General features: G+C 35.4%; 4 protein-coding genes across 4 annotated transcripts; 2 read left to right on the top strand and 2 right to left on the bottom strand.

Moving 5' to 3' along the window:
• The first annotated feature begins 1,092 nt into the window (after nt 1-1,092).
• LOC140183663 (uncharacterized) lies at nt 1,093-1,647 on the top strand. Its single transcript, XM_072232128.1, has one exon. The coding sequence runs from the start codon at nt 1,093-1,095 to the stop codon at nt 1,645-1,647; it is 555 nt and encodes a 184-aa protein (XP_072088229.1).
• Nucleotides 1,648-4,332: 2,685 nt separating this feature from the next.
• On the bottom strand, nt 4,333-7,816 carry LOC112734665 (uncharacterized). Its single transcript, XM_025784080.3, has 7 exons — nt 6,973-7,816; nt 6,719-6,834; nt 6,025-6,612; nt 5,430-5,940; nt 5,156-5,312; nt 4,900-4,996; nt 4,333-4,796 (listed from the first exon to the last, which is right to left on the bottom strand). Exons 1-7 carry the CDS (start codon nt 7,600-7,602, stop codon nt 4,682-4,684), a joined length of 2,214 nt encoding a protein of 737 aa, XP_025639865.1. The 5' UTR covers nt 7,603-7,816; the 3' UTR covers nt 4,333-4,681.
• A 2,331-nt stretch (nt 7,817-10,147) lies between these two features.
• On the top strand, nt 10,148-12,117 carry LOC112734664 (uncharacterized). Its single transcript, XM_025784079.3, has 3 exons — nt 10,148-10,372; nt 10,470-10,607; nt 11,833-12,117. The coding sequence occupies exons 1-3, from the start codon at nt 10,282-10,284 to the stop codon at nt 11,847-11,849; spliced, it is 246 nt and encodes an 81-aa protein (XP_025639864.1). The 5' UTR covers nt 10,148-10,281; the 3' UTR covers nt 11,850-12,117.
• A 484-nt stretch (nt 12,118-12,601) lies between these two features.
• Nucleotides 12,602-17,384, bottom strand: LOC112734663 (uncharacterized). Its single transcript, XM_025784077.3, has 2 exons — nt 13,312-17,384; nt 12,602-13,227 (listed from the first exon to the last, which is right to left on the bottom strand). Exons 1-2 carry the CDS (start codon nt 16,742-16,744, stop codon nt 12,851-12,853), a joined length of 3,810 nt encoding a protein of 1,269 aa, XP_025639862.1. The 5' UTR covers nt 16,745-17,384; the 3' UTR covers nt 12,602-12,850.
• Between the last annotated feature and the right edge of the window lie 991 nt (nt 17,385-18,375).

Raw genomic sequence — 18,375 nt, 5'->3', positions numbered from 1 at the left:
TACTCTTTTATTACAAGAAAAGAATTCTCAACAGTAGAGCGAAGAGGAAGAAGTCCAAAGCCTAATAAAATTGTTGGAGTTGGGAGGAAATAAGGGGGGAGTAAGGAATGGGAGAAACCTTCAGGAAGCAAAGACAACACTCATAAGATAGCGGCTATCACGGCGCAAGACAATGTTGCAGAAACCTTTTTCTCATTTGGTGCCATTGAAGAGGTAGAAGGGAAGGGGGAACGTAAACGGCAAAGTCTAAAACAGTTAGCTAGAACAAATTTTCTCATAAACCTGCTACAGAAGTCAAAAGGAGGTTTGGAGGTACAAGGGGATGTTCTAGCACAAAAACATTGTCAGGAGAATATGGAGGAGAATTCTGAAGGAGAGGGTGCTACCTGTCAACTAGCACCCAAGGAGGGATGAAAATGATGATGTGGAACTGTCGTAGTTTGAAAAAATCCCTGATAGTTCACAACATAAAAGGGATTTACAAATTCTATTCCCCGAGGTTTTGTTTTTGTGTGAGACAAAGAACAATTCCTCAACTATGGGAGGAGTTCTAAAGAGAGTTAGTTTTAATTCAGTATTCACGGTTGACCCAATAGATCTATCAGGTGGATTAGTGGTAACTTGGGGAGATGGAATTAATGTTAAGATCTTGAATAGTGATGTTTTTTTATTCACTTCAAAATAGAAGATCAGCAAACTAGTGTAAACTGGGAGGTTATTGGAGTTCATATGCACATTGAAGAATCTGTAAGGGAATCACAATTCAATATAATTTTGCAAGTATTGGAGGAATGGATATTGGTTTTGAGGGAGACAAATTCACTTGTAATAACAAACAGTTTGGATGTAATTTAATTAAAGAAAGACTTGATAGGGCTTTGTGACAACTTATTGGAGAACCGAATTTCCTGAGTTTTTTGATGTACCTAGATAATTCGGGCTCAGATGATAGACCTTTAATGCTATGTTTGGGTAAGGAGGGAAGAAGAGTAAAGCAGAGATTTTGCTTTCAAGAAAGATGATGCAAAAATGAAAAAAGTCATTAATTTGGTAAAAAAAAATGCATGATCTGTTAATATTACTGGCTCTCCAATGTATGAACTAGCAGAAAATTTGAAACATTGTGGGCATAAAATAGTAGACTGGCAGAAACACTCCTATTTCAACTCACACCAAAACATTCTCAACCTCAAAATCCAGATCGAGACAGAAGCTGCAAAAGGGCAGCAAGCAAACAGAAATGCAATTCGGATTTTAGAGGAACTAAATGAAGCTATTGAGCAAGAAGACATGCATTGGAAAGAGAAGTCTAGAATACAATGGTTGCAATGGGGTGATAGAAACACCAAGTTTCTTCATTCCAAATGTCAAATTTGGAATAGGAAAAACAAACTCCAGGAGTTAGAGAATAGTGAGCGAGAGTTGGTGACTAAACCGAGTGATATTGCAGCAGTAGCCCAGCAGTATTTTGAAGACCTTTTTGCTACTTGTCAACCAAAGGACCCAAATGCAGAGCTAGATGGCATATCAAACAAAATTAACTCAAACACCAACCAAGCACTAACCAGAACTGTTTCAGAGGAGAAGATCAAGGCAGCAACTTTTTCCATTAACCCATTTTTAGCTCCTGGGGATGAGGGTCACTAGAAAATTTTTTTAATTTTTTTGGAGTACAATAAAAGGAGATGTGGTTCAGGCAGTAAAAAATTTCTTCTCTTGAGGTAAAATTCTTAAAGCTTTTAACCATTCACACATTTGCCTTATTCCAAAAGTATTGAATACTAGTAGCATGAAACAAGTTAGGCGGATCAGCTTCAGTTCTGTCTTTTACAAAATAATTTTGAAAATTCTGGTGCATAGACTTCAAAGAGCGATGAATAGAATCATTAGTGACTCACAGAGTGTTTTTATTAAAGGAAAATTGATTAGTGATAACATCTTAATTACTCATAAATTTATGTAGTTTTTTTAAAAGCAAGAAGTATGGTGATTATGATTTTACTCTTAAACTTGACATGAGTAAAGAGTATGACAGGGTGGAATGGAATTTTGTCTGGGCGGTGATGAGGAAGTTAGGTTTTTGTGAAAAATTGAGTACGACAGTTTTCTACTCTGTTACTGTGGATGGTCAATCTCATGGCTATTTTAGGCCATGTAAAGGGTTACGACAAGATGATCCTCTATCTCTCTACCTTTTCTTTTCTGTGCAGAGAGTCTCTACCATTTGCTCCACAGAGGAGAGCAGAGGCGGCAAATATCCGGTTTAAGACTGGATCAGAAATGCTCGAAGATAAGCCATTTATTCCTTGCAGATGACTCAATTATCTTTAGCAAGGCTACGGAAGAAAAGTGTCAGAATCTAATCTAGATTTTACAAGTGTGTAAGGAGCTCAGCGGTCAGAAGGTAAATCTAAACAAATCATCGATCTTCTTCAGTAAAAACACACCTATAGGGGTGGGGTATAATCTAGCACACATTCTTTAAATTCCTCATTTTGGTAACCAAAACAAATACTTGGGACTATCGGCGGTGGTTCAGAGATAAAAAAAAAAAGGTTACTTTTCACTACATCAAGGATAAGGTGTGTCAAAAGCTGAGTCACTGAAAGAGAACGCTACTATCGACAAGCGGAAGGCAAGTGTTGATCAAGGTCGTGGCTATAGCAATTTCGATCTATAGTCTCAGTTGTTTTAAGCTCCTGGAAACCTTAATTGAAGAACTTTAAAGAACAATTATGCAATTCTGGTAGGAACAAAGGAACTCAAAAAGAAAAATACAATGGATCGGGTGGAGGATTTCATGTAGGTCAAAAGAAGAAGGTGGTCTTAATTTCAAATATCTAAAAGCTTTCAACCTAGCAATACTAGCAAAGTAAGGTTGGAGACCCTTAGCAAGACCTAACTCTCTAGTTGCCAAAATTTTGCACAGTAAGTACTATAGATATTCAAATTTCATGAAAGCAAAGGTGGAGATCAACCCATCGTGGGGCTGCCGCAACATTATTAAGGGAAGGAAAGTTCTAGAGAAAGGAGCTCTACAGGAAGTCAGCAATAGTTTTTGTAACAACCCAATTTTTAGCGTGTCATGAGCACACTAAAAGATAAGTGTTACTAACTTGCCTCTCTTAACTTTAACTATTATTTATTATATAAGCATGAGTTGTTGTTAAAACGTGATCACTTTATCGGGGTGATTTTTTCTTTCTTTTTTGAAATGTTTGGTTTAGTAAATAGAAAGACATACACAAAAAAAAAATCACAAATAATAATAGATAAAGTAAATATAAATGATTACACATATTATCTATTCGTTACTGTGTTCAGCGTGATAAAAATTGGCTATGTCAGTGCTTCGGTGATGGAAAAAGAGAAAAAGACTAATATGATACATTTTTTTTAATTTAAAAGATTAAATTAATGCAATTAGAATCTCAAGAATTAAATTAATGCAATTCGTCAATCTCAGGTATTAAAGTGGGACTTAACTCTGTAAAACGCAAATTTTCCTCTTTGAAGCACAACCAATACACCACTAGTATAGCTATTGAATCAAATTCAATTAGAATATTAAATTTCACCAAATTAGAACACCAACTTCACCCTAGCATAACACTAGAAATCGTCTTCATATATATATGATCATGAGTTATCTACATAATTTCACAAACTCTTAATATTTGTTTTTTGAGTGAATACTCCATCCGGCCCCTGATAATTATCTCAAAAGGACAACGAGACCCAAAAAAAAAAAAACACCAAATCCGGCCCCTGATAATTTTTTTTTGGGACTGATTAGTCCCTGTACCAAAAAAAATAACATTAATTTTTTGTTGGCACAGGGGCCTCGTTGTCCTTTCAAGGTAATTGTCAGGGGTCGGGTTGAGTTTTTTTTTGTTAGGGGCCGGATTGGAGTTTTTTTTTTGTCAAAGGCCTCGTTGTCTTTCGAGATAATTGTCAGGGGCTGATTTGAGTTTTTCTCTTGTTTTTTCTTACCTTCTTGGCTTCCTGCCTTTTTGTAAAAAAAAAAAAAATAGAAAAACAATTTTATTCGTAATATAATAAAAATTCAAATGAACATGAACTTGGTCAAGGCTTTCCTTTTATAATTCAACTAATATATGGCTTTACTCTTTTTGGTCTGATTTACAAATGAAGGAAAAATGGGAATTAAAATTCTCAAAAGAATTCAAATCATTCATTTTTAGTTATTTCAAAGCAAGAACTAGAATTCAATTCTCGAGTGAATTCTAATTCCTAGTATTTCAAATCATTCATTTTTAGTTGTTCCTAATGTTACTATTTTTGTCTTGCAATTTCAGTCTTCTATTCGAATTTGAATAATCATCCAAAATGGACATTTCTAAAATTAATGAAATTCATGTTTAATAACCCTTTGTTAAGGTAGGTAGAGAACACATAGACATAGAAGAAACCAAGAAACCAAAAAGGCTAGACTTCAAACTTTCAAGTTACACCAATGTGGTGTCAAATGAGTTTCTCCCTGGAAAAAATCATATACATTACGTATATGTGTAATGGAGAAATCACAACTTGTAGTTGAAGATTTACTCCTATAACATCTAGTATATAGTTAGTTATTCTTAGTCGTCATCTAGTGTGTGCTAGACTCTACCCATCGTATATATTAATGTAGACTCTTCTAATTCCTGAATTTGTCACATTACTCGTCATATACTCGCACAACATCAAAGACTGGGCTCATACAAATAGGACAATTTTCTCCTTTCCATTGCAACTCATTTGCACACTTGAGACAAGCACACATGTGTCCACATCTGCAAAAATAAATTATAGGCAAAATTATTATATTATATCTATATTGTCTTTGAAAAAACAAAGACTAAGTTTCGGCAAATAAGCAAATAAATAAATAAATACCTGTAAAAAACTGCCTCAACTTTCCTCTCATTGCAAATGCGACATTTGCCTTTCTTTGAGGTATTATCGTTGAGTTTCTGCTCTTCTTCTTTCTTAGCTGTAAAATCATGTTACATATAAAGCATTGCATCAGTTCCTTAATTAATTATTGAGAGAGGTGGATACATATAATATTTAACAAACACAAATGAGTTGCAATATCATAGATACTTTTATTGACATTGTTACAAACACAGGGGAAAAGTTAATCACAAACCAGAGTAAACATCCTGGTTCTTGAATTGTTGCATTTGCATCTGCATCTGCATCTGCATCTGCATAGTGATGCAACTGTTAATGGAGTTCCTCAGCTCAGATATTTCGCGAAAGAGTTGACCCATTTGCCCTCTCATATCATACAAGAAATCCATTTCCTACAAGTGACAACAATAACATGTTATCCATCATCATCATCAAGAAGAGATTTAACTACTAACCCTAATTCAATTAATTAATAATAACTAACTAACTATGCAAGATTGAAGACTCACAATTGAAGATGGAGTTGAGGAGGATGAAGAGAATTGGCGCCTATGCTGACAAGAACACTCCGATTGAGGAGGCGGTGGTTGAGGTTGTGATGATATATATGTAACCCTATCATACTCATCGCCGGTTAATTCACCGTCTTTGTAACTCCATGAACTCACAGGGGAAGGTGTATGAAGCGTTGGCGAAGAGTTACTTGAACAATCACTCGATTCATGATCCGAATCATTGTTAATGATACTCGTTCCCTTTCCTTCTTGATGATTATTTATCCTCTTCTCTTCTTCATTACCTCTCGCTTCCTCGTCTCTGCCACTTTCTTGAGGACTGCCACTCGAATTCAGGCGCTGTTTGAAAAACTCCATTAATCGACGGTGCCTTCTCTCTTCATAGTCATCGTCGTCACCGTCGTCACCCTGAAGTGTTCGTGATATCGATCCAGTTCGAGACATCATTAATCTATCTATCTTCTCGCGGAACTCGGCGGTAGAAAGGAAAGTGGAAACTGTTTTTCTGCAAACATACACAAGGTACTTGAATGCATTAATCTCATTGAATTAAAAATAGTGATGAATTTCATAGTTTAATTATGTGTACCTTTGAAGGAGATTGCGGATTTCGTCATTGTCCGAACCATAGCCAAGCATCTCCCTATACCATTCTTGACGACGTTCTTCCCAGTAGCTTCTAGGTCGAGAAATAGGACTGATCCAATCATAACTACTATCTTCATCATAGGTTTGGTCATCGATCTCTTCCTCTTCCTCTTCGATTTCATCGTAACAGTTTTCGGTATACTGCTGCTGGTTAATTCCATTCTCCTTTTCTGATGTATGATTGTGACAAGCTTCAGTAGTATTAGTATTAGCAGTAGGGGAATATTTCTGTTCACTTGTCTCTACGTTATGATCAGATTTATTTGCATTTGAATCAACCATTGGTGAAGGCGTGATAGTAATTTCTTTTGTAACTTCATCATCATCATTTTGAGAATCCAAGCTCTGTCCTTGGAATGTGAGATATGAACTTGAATGATCTAATTCCTTGTTATTGGAACTAGTCTGCAAGATTGCGTTCTGTTTAGGTTCTGTCATGTTAGTTGATACATTTCTATGATTCATTCCTGGATCTGAAACTCTTGTTGGGGCTGGAGATTTATGCTTAATTCCTGTGCCAAATCTTTCCCTGCATTTTCATTTGAAACAATTACAATTATAGAGTTCATTTATGGATCTCACGATGTTCATGAATGCAACAAAATATCAAAACATTTGATAAGGGATTGTCATACCTTATCTCCTTAATTGCATATCCTTGTGGTTGGTTGTTCTTGTTCATCTTAGATATTGCTGATTGATCAAAAGCTTCTGCTACTCCGCGTTGTAACAATCTTAGTTTCAGCACTGACTGCATTGATAGTAGTTTAAGGAAACAAATTGCAATGGAAAAATCATAACACTGTCCTGCTTCTTTTGCAATAAAATCAAGTACCAAACGAACAATAAACAATGGAACGATACTCTTTTTTTGGTTTTTTAGATATACCTGAATGCGACCTCTTTGTGTGAACTTGGAAACTGGAGCCCTCAATGCAAGGTCCTTAAGCTCTCTATAGCAATCATTCTCAAACTGCAACAACAAATCACTGAATGCGCGGCGTCCCCTAATGCGCGGGCTACCTGGGACCGGAGATACTGGAGCCTGAGCCTGAGCCTGAGCCTGAACCTGAGCCTGAGCCTCATTGTTGTAATGGTGGAGCCTTTTCTCCCATATCCGAACAAGAGAAGAAGCCGCGAGGTGCGAGATATCAGCTACAGATGAAGAGTCATCATTAGGAGCACAAGATTTGGAGGACCTCAAAACAAAACTTGAACACCTTAGAGGATTCTCCTTATGATTATCATTATGATGATTATTATGATGATGGTCCTTAACTGTTGCTGAGTGCCTTGGGCTCATCAGCGCAGACAGCGAAGAATCTTCTTTTTCATTGACTGAAACATGATTCTTTTTTAAGAAACCAAGAGTTCCAAGGTTGTTCCTAGAAACTCTTGAGACCCAAGAATCATCAAGATTGTCCTGTTCAAAGTTCTTGATGTGCTCATGGCATGCAGCACCAGGAGAAACACAACCAAATTGAAAAGGAGCAGCAAATTGAACTTGCGATGATGCCATCTTTTTGTCTTAGCCTTACCCCTTTGATCCTTATTTAAACCTTCAAACAAAGATGAAGCAAGGATCAAAAGGCTATATTAATTTGTCCCTATAAGAAAGAGAGGTAATCCATTGCAATAATAATATTGAAAGTATAGATGTATTTATTTCAATCTCTTCAGTATAAAAGATTTCTTAAAACTCTGAATGGCTTGAATCAGAGAGAACGAAGGTATTAGAGTATATAGAGTAATGGAGAATTGATGTTTCTTCCACAACATCATATAGGGGTTAAGGGTTAAATTTAGAGCTGGGTGTAACTCATTCTTGTTTACTATGGTTATATTTAGTATGCATCACGGGGTATGAGCTAAGAGAGAGAAATTAGAGAGGAAAGAAACAAGCTTCGTTTCTAATTTGTTTGTTTTTTACTTTGATTATTGTTGTAACTTGTGCATCTTTTGCCTAAAATTAGAGGAAATGCTGGCGGACAGTTATTTGCATATATGTTGGTTGAACTTTGAACGAATACCCTATTATTAGTTTGTCAGACTTTGTGTTTTTGAGATTTTGGGATGGTTTGTACTTTGTAGGTAGGTCTATTATTTGCTTTTTTTTTTTGGGTGAGATAAAGAGAAATAATTTTGAGGGATATGAATCATATGATTAGTGAAAGTTTGAAAGATATTTTACACTGTCAATAGTAAAATAAACGTATTTTGTCTCTGTATCACCTTTTATTTTTAGTAGTTATAGAAAAGTTAATTTCATATAATGACATGAAAAATACATTGATATTTCTTATTATATTGGAAAAAAATGCTAACAATGTGATATGATCAAATTCTAAAAATAAAAAAGAAAACTATTATTTAAAAAGTTTAAGAAATCAATAGACATCTTATGATATATATAGCAAACTGTCTATAATGCAAACTTTTTTTTCTTAACATTTATTATCAATTAGCTTTTTTTGTTGTTTTTCCTCCTTTTTTTATATTTTTTATTTTTCCTTCTTCTACTATATATTTATAAGTTGTTTGTTTTTAATGTCCAAATAACAATTCGGTCTAAAAAGAAAAAAAGTAGCCAAAATTTATTTTATTTAATATTTATTAATTATAGTAACAATTACTAAATTTTAAATAAGATAATTTTATTCTATTTTAGTTAATTTTTTATTATCTCTCAAATATTATTAATAATAATCTCAGCATGCGTTTGTGTTTCTAAAATAAAAAGTATTTCCTTCTCAAAATAATATTTATTTTATTTTTTGAGTTGTTCTTTTGTATTACAAAAAAAAAAAAAGAAAAGCAGAAAATAATCAATTTTTACAATTTTTTGAGAAATTGATAGGAACTTGCTTCTATTAAAAGCAAAATAGTTAAAGAAAGAAATAATAACATTGACGTTATAAATATTTTTAATTAAAATATCATTAAAATGATAATATAGTTAGTTTTTCTACTAAAAATTATGTAATTATGTTATTCTATACTAATAAGTCATGTATAATAAAGTAATTGTATTTTTTCTATTTGAAAAATAGTCATGATATGCAAAATAAATTTTTTATTCAGAATCATAATTATAGTTATATAAAAGAAATACTTATATATTTATTATATTAAAAATTATTTTTAATAAGTATATTCAAGTATAAAATATTTTTCTACTTTTAAAAAAATACTTCTCTCAATCATCAAAACAAATGAGAGCAGACAAATGGCTCTCAAGACAATAGCAAAAATAGTTTTTTTTTTATAACTAACAAATAATAATTATATAAAAGATAAATTTATATGTATTGATCTTCATGTAAAATTAATATTTAAAAATAATTAAATAATTTAATTAATTTAATTTAATTTTTAATTATTAATTTTACGTAAAAATTAGGAGTGAATGTAGATCGAATCGAATCGAATCGGATATAGCCAAAATTTTGATTCGATCCATATTAAAATGATCGGATGATCAGATCTAATATCCGCAGTTTTAAGCTTGGATCCGATCCGTATATTTGCGAATCGGATATCAGATATATCCACAAAACATAAAAATATTTTTAAAAACTTATTTTTATTAAAAAATATCAATAAAATTCAATTTTTCTATTCTTTTAAATATGTTTATTCTTAAAATAGTATTAAACATATATTTCTTAAATAATAAATTAAAATAATACAACATATATAATAATTATTAGTTTAAAAAAACATAAAAAAAATTTACTTATTTATTTCTTTACTTTTATGGATAGCATGCGAATACCTACACAAAATTCGCAATTTGATCTTATTAATGCGTAAATAGGATATAATTCGATAACTTTATAGATTAACTTTATATCTACAGATAAACATCACGTATATACATACCAGATCCATAAACACCCAAGTAAAAAAGGGAAGAGTTTTACGTGTATTAAGAATATTGGTATTCTAGTTATTTTAACTGTTGATCTAAATTATAAAAAATATATAATATATATTAATTAAAAGCAACGGTTAATACAACTGGAATACACTTAAAATTTTTTCCAAAGTATGTGATTTAACATAAGTAACAGTGCATTAAAATTGATTTTTTTTTTCTAATTAGAAAAAAGTGGTAATAATATAGAGTGGCCAAGAATAAGAAAGGCAAAGGAAAGGGAAGTAGAGAAGAGAGTAGTGACAGAGAAAGAGAAGAAGAATGCCGCTAAGCTCGACGGCGATCGGAGCCCTATTGGGTTTGGGCACTCAGATGTACTCCAATGCCCTCCGCAAACTCCCTTACATGCGCCGTATTAACATTCTCCTCTCTCTTTTCCTCTAAAACCTTCTCTCTCTAGAAAATTTCCTTTTTCACCGACTCTGTTGTTGTTGTTTTTGTTGTTGTAGATCCATGGGAGCACGTGTTGGGAATGGGTCTGGGCGTTTTGTTTGTAGACCAGCTCTTCAAGTGGGAGGCCAAGGTCGAACAAGACCTCGATAAGATGCTCGAGAAGGCCAAGGCCGCTAACGAAAGACGTTATATTGGTATTTTAATCTCCTCCAATTATCATTCAATTCAATTTAGGGTTTTCCCCTCTTTTTCTTCATTCCGCCAACCTGAATTTATACACCATTTGTGTTTTCAATTTCGTTGCGTTGTTTCTTTCTCTTGATTGTATTCTCTCTTCTATTTTTTATTTTATTTTAAATTATATTTGTGTTTGTTGTTTGGGTTGAATTTGTGGGAACTAGTGGCGCTGTTCCTAGGGGATTTGTAAATTGAAGTGATAATGATTGCTGTTTGGATTGATGCTGTGTGACTGGAAAAGGGAACTCCAACTATTTCAAGGCAATGGGGTGGAGAGGGTCACAGATAGGAACCCTAACCCCCCCCCCCCTCCTCTTTCCACACCATAATTTTTAGTCTCTTTTTGATTTATTATTTTCTCTTTTGGTTTGAGTAAATTTCCACAGTTTTGAGCTTGGGTTAGTGATTAGGTAAAGACTTCAAGGATTTGATCTCTTGAGTACTGCAACTAACCACTTTGGGGGTGTCTTAGCGGGTATGGAATGTTGAGTAAAGTCTTATTGGAATCTGGATAAAATTTTGAAATCATCCTAATGAATCAGCCTCCTGATCCTCTTGGTACCGACTGAAGAAAGTATGAAATGGTTTTTGGATTCTGTTACTCTTGAAGATGTTAAATCCTTTTAGTTAACTCATGTAGGAATTATGTTTTGTACACTACTACACTCCCGGGGAAGAAATTTTTGTTTTAGATACTCTCAGATAAAGATTACCTCAGTGCAGTGTGGCAATTTATAAAGATAGTTAAACCAAAATGAGATTATGCAAATTAAATGCAAATCTAAAACTTGCATGGCTAATGCTGCATGATGTTGTTCATTATGGAACATTAGTCATCTTTGCAAAAGAATCTGATTACCCTAGGGATATAGTAGCTTGAATATTGTGGAGTTTTTCTTTTGTAATAGATCCTGGATGCAACATTAGGAGTTAGGACACAACAGGAAAGCAAGATACTTTGAACATGTGGTTGTTTCAATCATGGAGAAAATCTGGAGAGTGGAGAATACTTTCACTGGTTTATCTAGTTTGTCTGAGGTTTTAGAGAACTGATTAATTCAGCAAGAAATTCCATTTATTCGTATTGTGTAATCAATATTCTTGTGCTTCTTATGATGTGTTCCGTGTTTCTGGATTGTCATTTCCTCACTGCATTTATTTATCTGTGGTATTACATTGCAGATGCAGATGATGACTAGTGCAACATTAAGGTTTGCTGAGTTTTTGTGAAGAAAATGAAGAAATGTGTTGGACCTGTTCCCTTTGTTTTATGATTTCATGTTGCTTTATTTCTAAGGCTGTTATAGCTTTTTCATGCTGGTATACCTGTTTTGAGTAGAAGGTTTGGGAAGCAGTCAAACCTGTAAGAAGGTTTCGTGAATAATAAATTCAATCGGAATAACTTTCTTAGCTGTAAGGATCATAGTAACTGTGACTTCAGTATCTATCATTGATGTTTTCATACCATATGCTACTGTGATTTGACTCTTGATAATCGTCTTGCTAACAAGTTTAGGGCACTTGATATGGATTTAAAAAGGAAAAGATGAACTGAAATAATGTTTTAAGCTGCATTAGATGTTCTACAATAATATGCTATTCCTAACTCACGTGACAAACCCTTTTGTTTAAGCCATAGAAACCGTTAAATTCGTAATTTTTTGAAGTTTTGGTTGGCTTGGGTTAAAAAATTATGCTAGGTAGGAGTTGGTTAATGTCTTTGCTGTTATGGTAAACACTTGCCTTGATGTTGTTTTAACTTTTAAGAAGAAAAATTGGACCACGTCGATATTGATTAATTTGCACTTCTCTTCTTTTTTGAAGCAATTGATATAACCGATGATGTTTTTCTTAGCAAAATTAATTCCATTTACTTCAATCATGCGAAGGGTATTCTGCTTTCAAGATTGATATTAGGCTGCGTAATAGAATAGTATGACATAATGCAAAATGTCCAATTTCCAATTTGGAATTAGCTTTTTAAATGCAACAATCTGGTTTAAGTACTAAAGTTAAGCAAAACTAAATCATTAGTAGAATTTAACGGTATGTGACCGGTTTTTGCTGGCTGTTAAATCTAGAGCATCTAAACAATAAGGGGGAAAAAAAAACAGGAAAACAAGGGGAAAAAACCCGAAGCACTAAAAGCAACGATCCAAATCCAGAGGCATATACTCTGCATTATATTTGGAATCAAGTTTCACTTGAATTTGTACTGATCCAAATTCATCTTATCAAACTGGGCCATCCTGTTGTTGAATACATGGAGGAGAAGATCACATACTTTCCGGGAGGATGGCCTCTCCTGTGGTGTAGTTTTGGTGCACTGCAATGCTACCTCAAGCACTTGGAATGCCGCAAACTCTTCAGCAGGCAACAGAGGTTTCAGCTCAGGATCTATCACCTCCTCGCGTGCAGCGCCATGCATATCCATGTGCATCTCCACCCATCTCACCATATCCATCTCTGCTCCAAAAGTTTCATCTGTTGGTGTTTTACCACTAACAAGCTCCATAAGCACAATTCCCATGCTGTAAACATCACTCTTTTCTGTTGCACGTAGGGAGTATGCGTACTCTGAAGCAATTCAATGCTAACAAAATAAGTGATGGAAATTAAACATAATTGAAGCAACTCTTAAATAAGTTTTTGGTTCAGTACCTGGAGCCATGTAGCCGTAAGATCCTGCAAACAGAGAATTAGACTCGGTTCTGGAGTCATAATTCTCGAAGATTGCTTTTGCAAGTCCAAAATCTCCCAAGTGTGCTTCCATTTTGGAATCTAGCAATATGTTGCTGGATTTGATATCCCTGTGAATGATCTTTGGCACACAATCATGGTGGAGGTACTCCACTCCTTGAGCTAGTCCCACTGCAATTCTGAACCTTGTCTCCCAATCAAGGCTCCTCTTCACTTTGCTGGCCGTAGCTGGCTTCCCATGAAGCCAATCCCATACACTCCCATTCTCCATATACTCATATATCAACAGATTCCAAGCTGCTCCTTTGTTTGCATTATTGCCACAGTAACCTATAAGCTTCACAAGATGCCTGTGCCTTGTCCTCCCAAGTGTCTTAACTTCTCTTATGAAGCTTTTGTTCAACAGAAAATCATCTTTCGCTGAAATCTTCTTGACAGCCACTGTATCTCCATTGGCCAATTCAGCTTTGTAGATTGTCCCTGACCCCCCTGAACCAATCTTGAATTCATCGCTTAGATTGTTTGTTGCATCCATGATATCTTCCCACCTGAAATCTCGATTTCCAGCAGGGTTGAGTTGAAACAGCGGCCTTCGCTGTGCTTGTGATGAAGAGGAGGAGTACACATAATTCGCTTCACTGTCTCTCTTAAGATGTTCTGGTTTGTTTCTGAAGAAGGCTCTGAATGCAAGTATAAATAGCGCAACTGCGGCTAGAGTTGAAATGGCAGATATTACCACTACTGATGGTGCATTTAGGCCTGATTGATCTCTGCTGGAAGCATCATCACTGTTGCAGTGATCAAGAGGGCTTCCACAAAGCTGTTGGTTCCCTTCAAATGCCTCGTCTGGCCAATGAGAGAATTTCCTGTCCAATTTTCCTTGAAGGTTGTTGTAGGAGAGATCAAGCACTCCCAAACTGCTCATGTCACCAACTTGTGGAGGGACTTCTCCAGTGAGTTGATTGTGGGAAAGATCAAGTGCTTCCAATTTCAACAGATTCCCAAGAGAAGCTGGGATTTCACCTGAGAGATTGTTGTAACCGAGGTCTAAACTGGTCTGGAGATTTTGGAGTTTTCCAATTTCTGTTGGAATCTCACCATTGAAGCTATTATTAGATAGCTGCAGCTCATAAAGCTTGCTCAACTTGCCTATTGCTGCAGGGATCGGTCCAGATAACTTATTACGGCCAAGTCTGAGAACGGTAAGGGATGCAAGATCACCAACTTCAGCTGGGAGACTAGCATTGAGAGAATTGTCATTCAGGTCAAGAACCAGCAATTTGGAACATCTGAATAAGCCTAATGGAATTGGTCCAGAAAAATTATTGAAGGAAAGGGTAAGCTCCCCAAGCTGAGGCAAACTTCCAACCCAAGTTGGTATTTGGCCAGACATAGAATTATTGTGTAAATGAATTTGAGACAGTCTGTTGCATAAAGAGAGCTCATCCGGTATTGGTCCAGTGAGTGCATTCCCTGAGAGGTCTAACAGTGTCAACTCATGGATCTTTCCCAATGTCCTTGGAACTTCACCAGAAAATCTATTGTTACCTAATCTTAGCCTCTCAAGTGAGGGTGAATTTCCTAATTGGGGAGGAATTTCACCATCAAAGGCATTGTTCGTGACATCGAAGGAAAGAAACGATCTAGAGCTACACAATGCAGTCATACTACCATTCAGTCTGTTCTTAGAAAGATTCACTCTGGTCAAGTTTGCTACATTTGTGAGTTGGTGAGGGAGGTTACCTTCAAGAGAATTGTTGTAGAGCATCAACTGTTCCAATGACTTGAGGTATCCAAGTGTTGCAGGGATTCCACCTGAGAGTTGATTATCTGCTAAATCCAGAATATTCAGCTTATGACAGTTACCAAGTGTGGCAGGAATTTCACCAACAAGGTCATTCTGCCTTAGGTGAAGGAAATTCAATTTTTTCAGCCTTCCAATGGATTTTGGAATTTCACCACTGAAATGATTCCCATAGAGATCAATCATTTGCAAGCTGGAACAGTTCCCAATCTCCATGGGTATATCCCCTGACAATTGATTATCATAAAGATACAAGATTTCCAACTCCCGAAGCATCCCAATCTCTTCAGGCAGAGGACCCTGCAAATTGTTGTGGAACAATGCAAGTATCTGCAAGCTACTGAGGTTTCCAATTGAGGGAGAAACTGAACCAACCAACGTGTTGTTGTGGAGCAAGAGATCAGTTAACCACAGCAATCCATAAATTTCAATGGGAATGGACCCATTGAGTGAGTTGTTGGACAAGTCAAGTTGTTTCAGTGACTGGCATTGGCCCAATGAAGATGGAATCTCACCATGAATTCCAATATCAGACAGAAACATATGCTCCAACTTTGTTGCGTTGGAACATATGTTTGTTGGAATGACACCACTAAGATTGTTGTTGCCAGAAAGAACCAAAAAAGATAGCTCACGCATGTTCCCCAATTCTTCTGGGATTCCGCCACTGAGCTTGTTCATTGACAAGTCGAGAGTTTGAAGGTTCCCCAGTTGAGATAACGATGGTGGAATAGCACCCTCGAGTTGGTTCCCCATGAAATTGAGGTAAACGAGATCACTCATCTCCCCGAGTTGACTCGGTATCTCCCCTGACAAGGTGTTGTTGGCGAGGTTGAGAATCTGAAGGGTCTTGAGTTGACTCAGTTCACTCGGGATTGACCCGTTGAGCTTGTTGTTAGCTGCGGTGAAGACAGTGAGGCTCGTGCAGTTTCCCAACTCGGCCGGAATCGGTCCCATTAACTCGTTGTCCTTAAGTATCAGATTCTCCATATTGCTGAGTTGGCCGAGTTGCGGTGGAATCGACCCGGTGAGTCTGCAGGTAGCCAAACCAAGGATGACCAAGTTGACGAGGTTTCCAAGAGAGGCGGGAATGATGCCCGTTAGTTCGTTGTCACCGAGTCGCATGACTCGGAGACTGGTGAGCAAGCCCAACTCAGTGGGGACATGACCTGTGAGTTGGTTAGAGAAGAGAAGCAAAGATTCCAATGAAGTGAGGTTAGAGAGATTAGGTGGAATGGGACCGTTGAGGTTGTTGGAAGAGAGATCAAGGTGGTGCAGGTTTCGTAAGAGAGCGAGTGAGTGTGATATTGACCCGGTGAGCGACGAGTCAGAAAGGTTGAGACTCACCACTTGCAATTCCGAGTTAGAGTTAATGGATGATCCGCATGTTACTCCTCTCCAACTGCAATAATCTTTGTTTTCCTCTGACCAATCACTCAGAACGTTTTCTGGGTCTTGCTGGAAAGATTTCTTCACTTCCAAAAGCACTCTGAGAGTGGTTTCACTGTGCAATGATGATGAGTTTCCTATGATCATGGTGGAAGAAAACAACCACAAGAGGATCATCACAGCACTTGAAACCCTCCTCATCCTGAATCAAGCTTGCAACGTAAAAGAAAAAGGGTTGTATGTGTTCTTAAAGTTTATGATCAGAGGATGTCGATGGATGCATGGCATGCATTTGCAGAAACTGGAAAGCACTGGAATGAAGAATGGGTGGAGCATGCAGAGGAAGCTTTTAATGAAGACCACAAAGTCAAACATACAGCAGCATGGGAAATATAATGTACCAGAAAAAGAGTCCAATAAATATCGGAAACAATGCAATGGAACAGTAGTTGACTGCTGCATTAATTTTTAATAAACCATTAAATTATCAACTAATTTTGATACTTAATAGAGTAGAACACAAAAAGAACCCATATTGAATTGAAAAATAGTAATAATGAAGTCACGAAGATATGGGGTTAGAAGAAGAGGATATACAGTGGTTGGGTGAGGCAAGGAGGAACAGGTGAAGTGGGTTTGCTTGCAATTGCATTGCTATAAGTGTCGTAGCTCAAAATGAATCAAAAAGAAAGTGAGCAGTTCAATTTCCCTTTCTTTCCAATTCCAAATTCCAAAACTTTGTTTCAAATTTGTAGCTTTTAATAATCTCTTACAAAGTCAAACAGCGTTGTCATAAATTGTTAAGTTCTCTCAACCAACGCTCACTTTTCCTTATTCAGACATAAAATCAAATGTATAATATTAATGGGATACTACTATACGTAGTACTGTTTTCTTGTCAATCATTTTTGGTGAGTTACCAAATCGGTGTGTCCTTATGCAGGGGTTCGTCTTTTTAATTGGTTGCACGTAATACGTAACCCATTTTGCCTACTCCAAAACCTCTGCTTTTTTTCTGTTTTTGTGACTCAATAATGTTACTCTTGTCCAAATTAATCATAAAGATATTGTTCATTAATGTTTCTTATACTCTTTTGCTTTGTTCATGTCTGTCACCCCATGCCAATCCAAAAGCTTACGAGGAATTTTTAAATTTGGTTTGGTTTCATAAGTCAAACGACATTTGTTTCTTTAATCAATCAGGATAGCTAGAGTGTGAACTTTCATTATTCCGGTTTAATTTTTTGGTTTAAATGATGGTTCAGAATACGAAGAATACAAGAAGATTCTCAGGATTTAGTATTTTTGGTAAAATATATTTTGTTTGTCTCTGAAATTCGATAAAAATTTTAAAAATATTCATAAATTTTATTTTGTTTTAATTTTGCCATAGAAGTTTTCAATTTAGATCAAATATATTTCTAATGATTAATTTTTCAAAAAATTTAAGACCAATTCAACAATAATTTCAAAAGAACAACTCTAAACACAAGCAAATCAAGCATAATTTTCATGCATTATTGTTAGATTGACTTTAAATTTTTTGAAATTTTAGCCGTCGAAATTATATTTGATACAAATCGAAAACTTTGAGACAAAATTGAAACAAAATAAAACTTAAGAGTATTTTTGAAACTTTTACCAAATTTCAGGAACAAAAAGTATACTTTACCTTTCAATTAGCTACCAATGTTTAAAAATATAAAATAAAATATATTATTGAATTATTATACTAAAACAATTAAATTGATTATTAAAAATGATGCCTAAAAATAATAAAGTTGGATAATTTTTTAATATTTTTTCAGATTAATTAAGCTTTGTAATATTAA

The sequence above is a fragment of the Arachis hypogaea genome, chromosome 3 (genome assembly GCF_003086295.3).
Source record: "Arachis hypogaea cultivar Tifrunner chromosome 3, arahy.Tifrunner.gnm2.J5K5, whole genome shotgun sequence".
In the NCBI taxonomy this organism is placed as follows: domain Eukaryota; kingdom Viridiplantae; phylum Streptophyta; class Magnoliopsida; order Fabales; family Fabaceae; genus Arachis; species Arachis hypogaea.
This window is presented reverse-complemented; position numbering and strand designations above follow the sequence as displayed.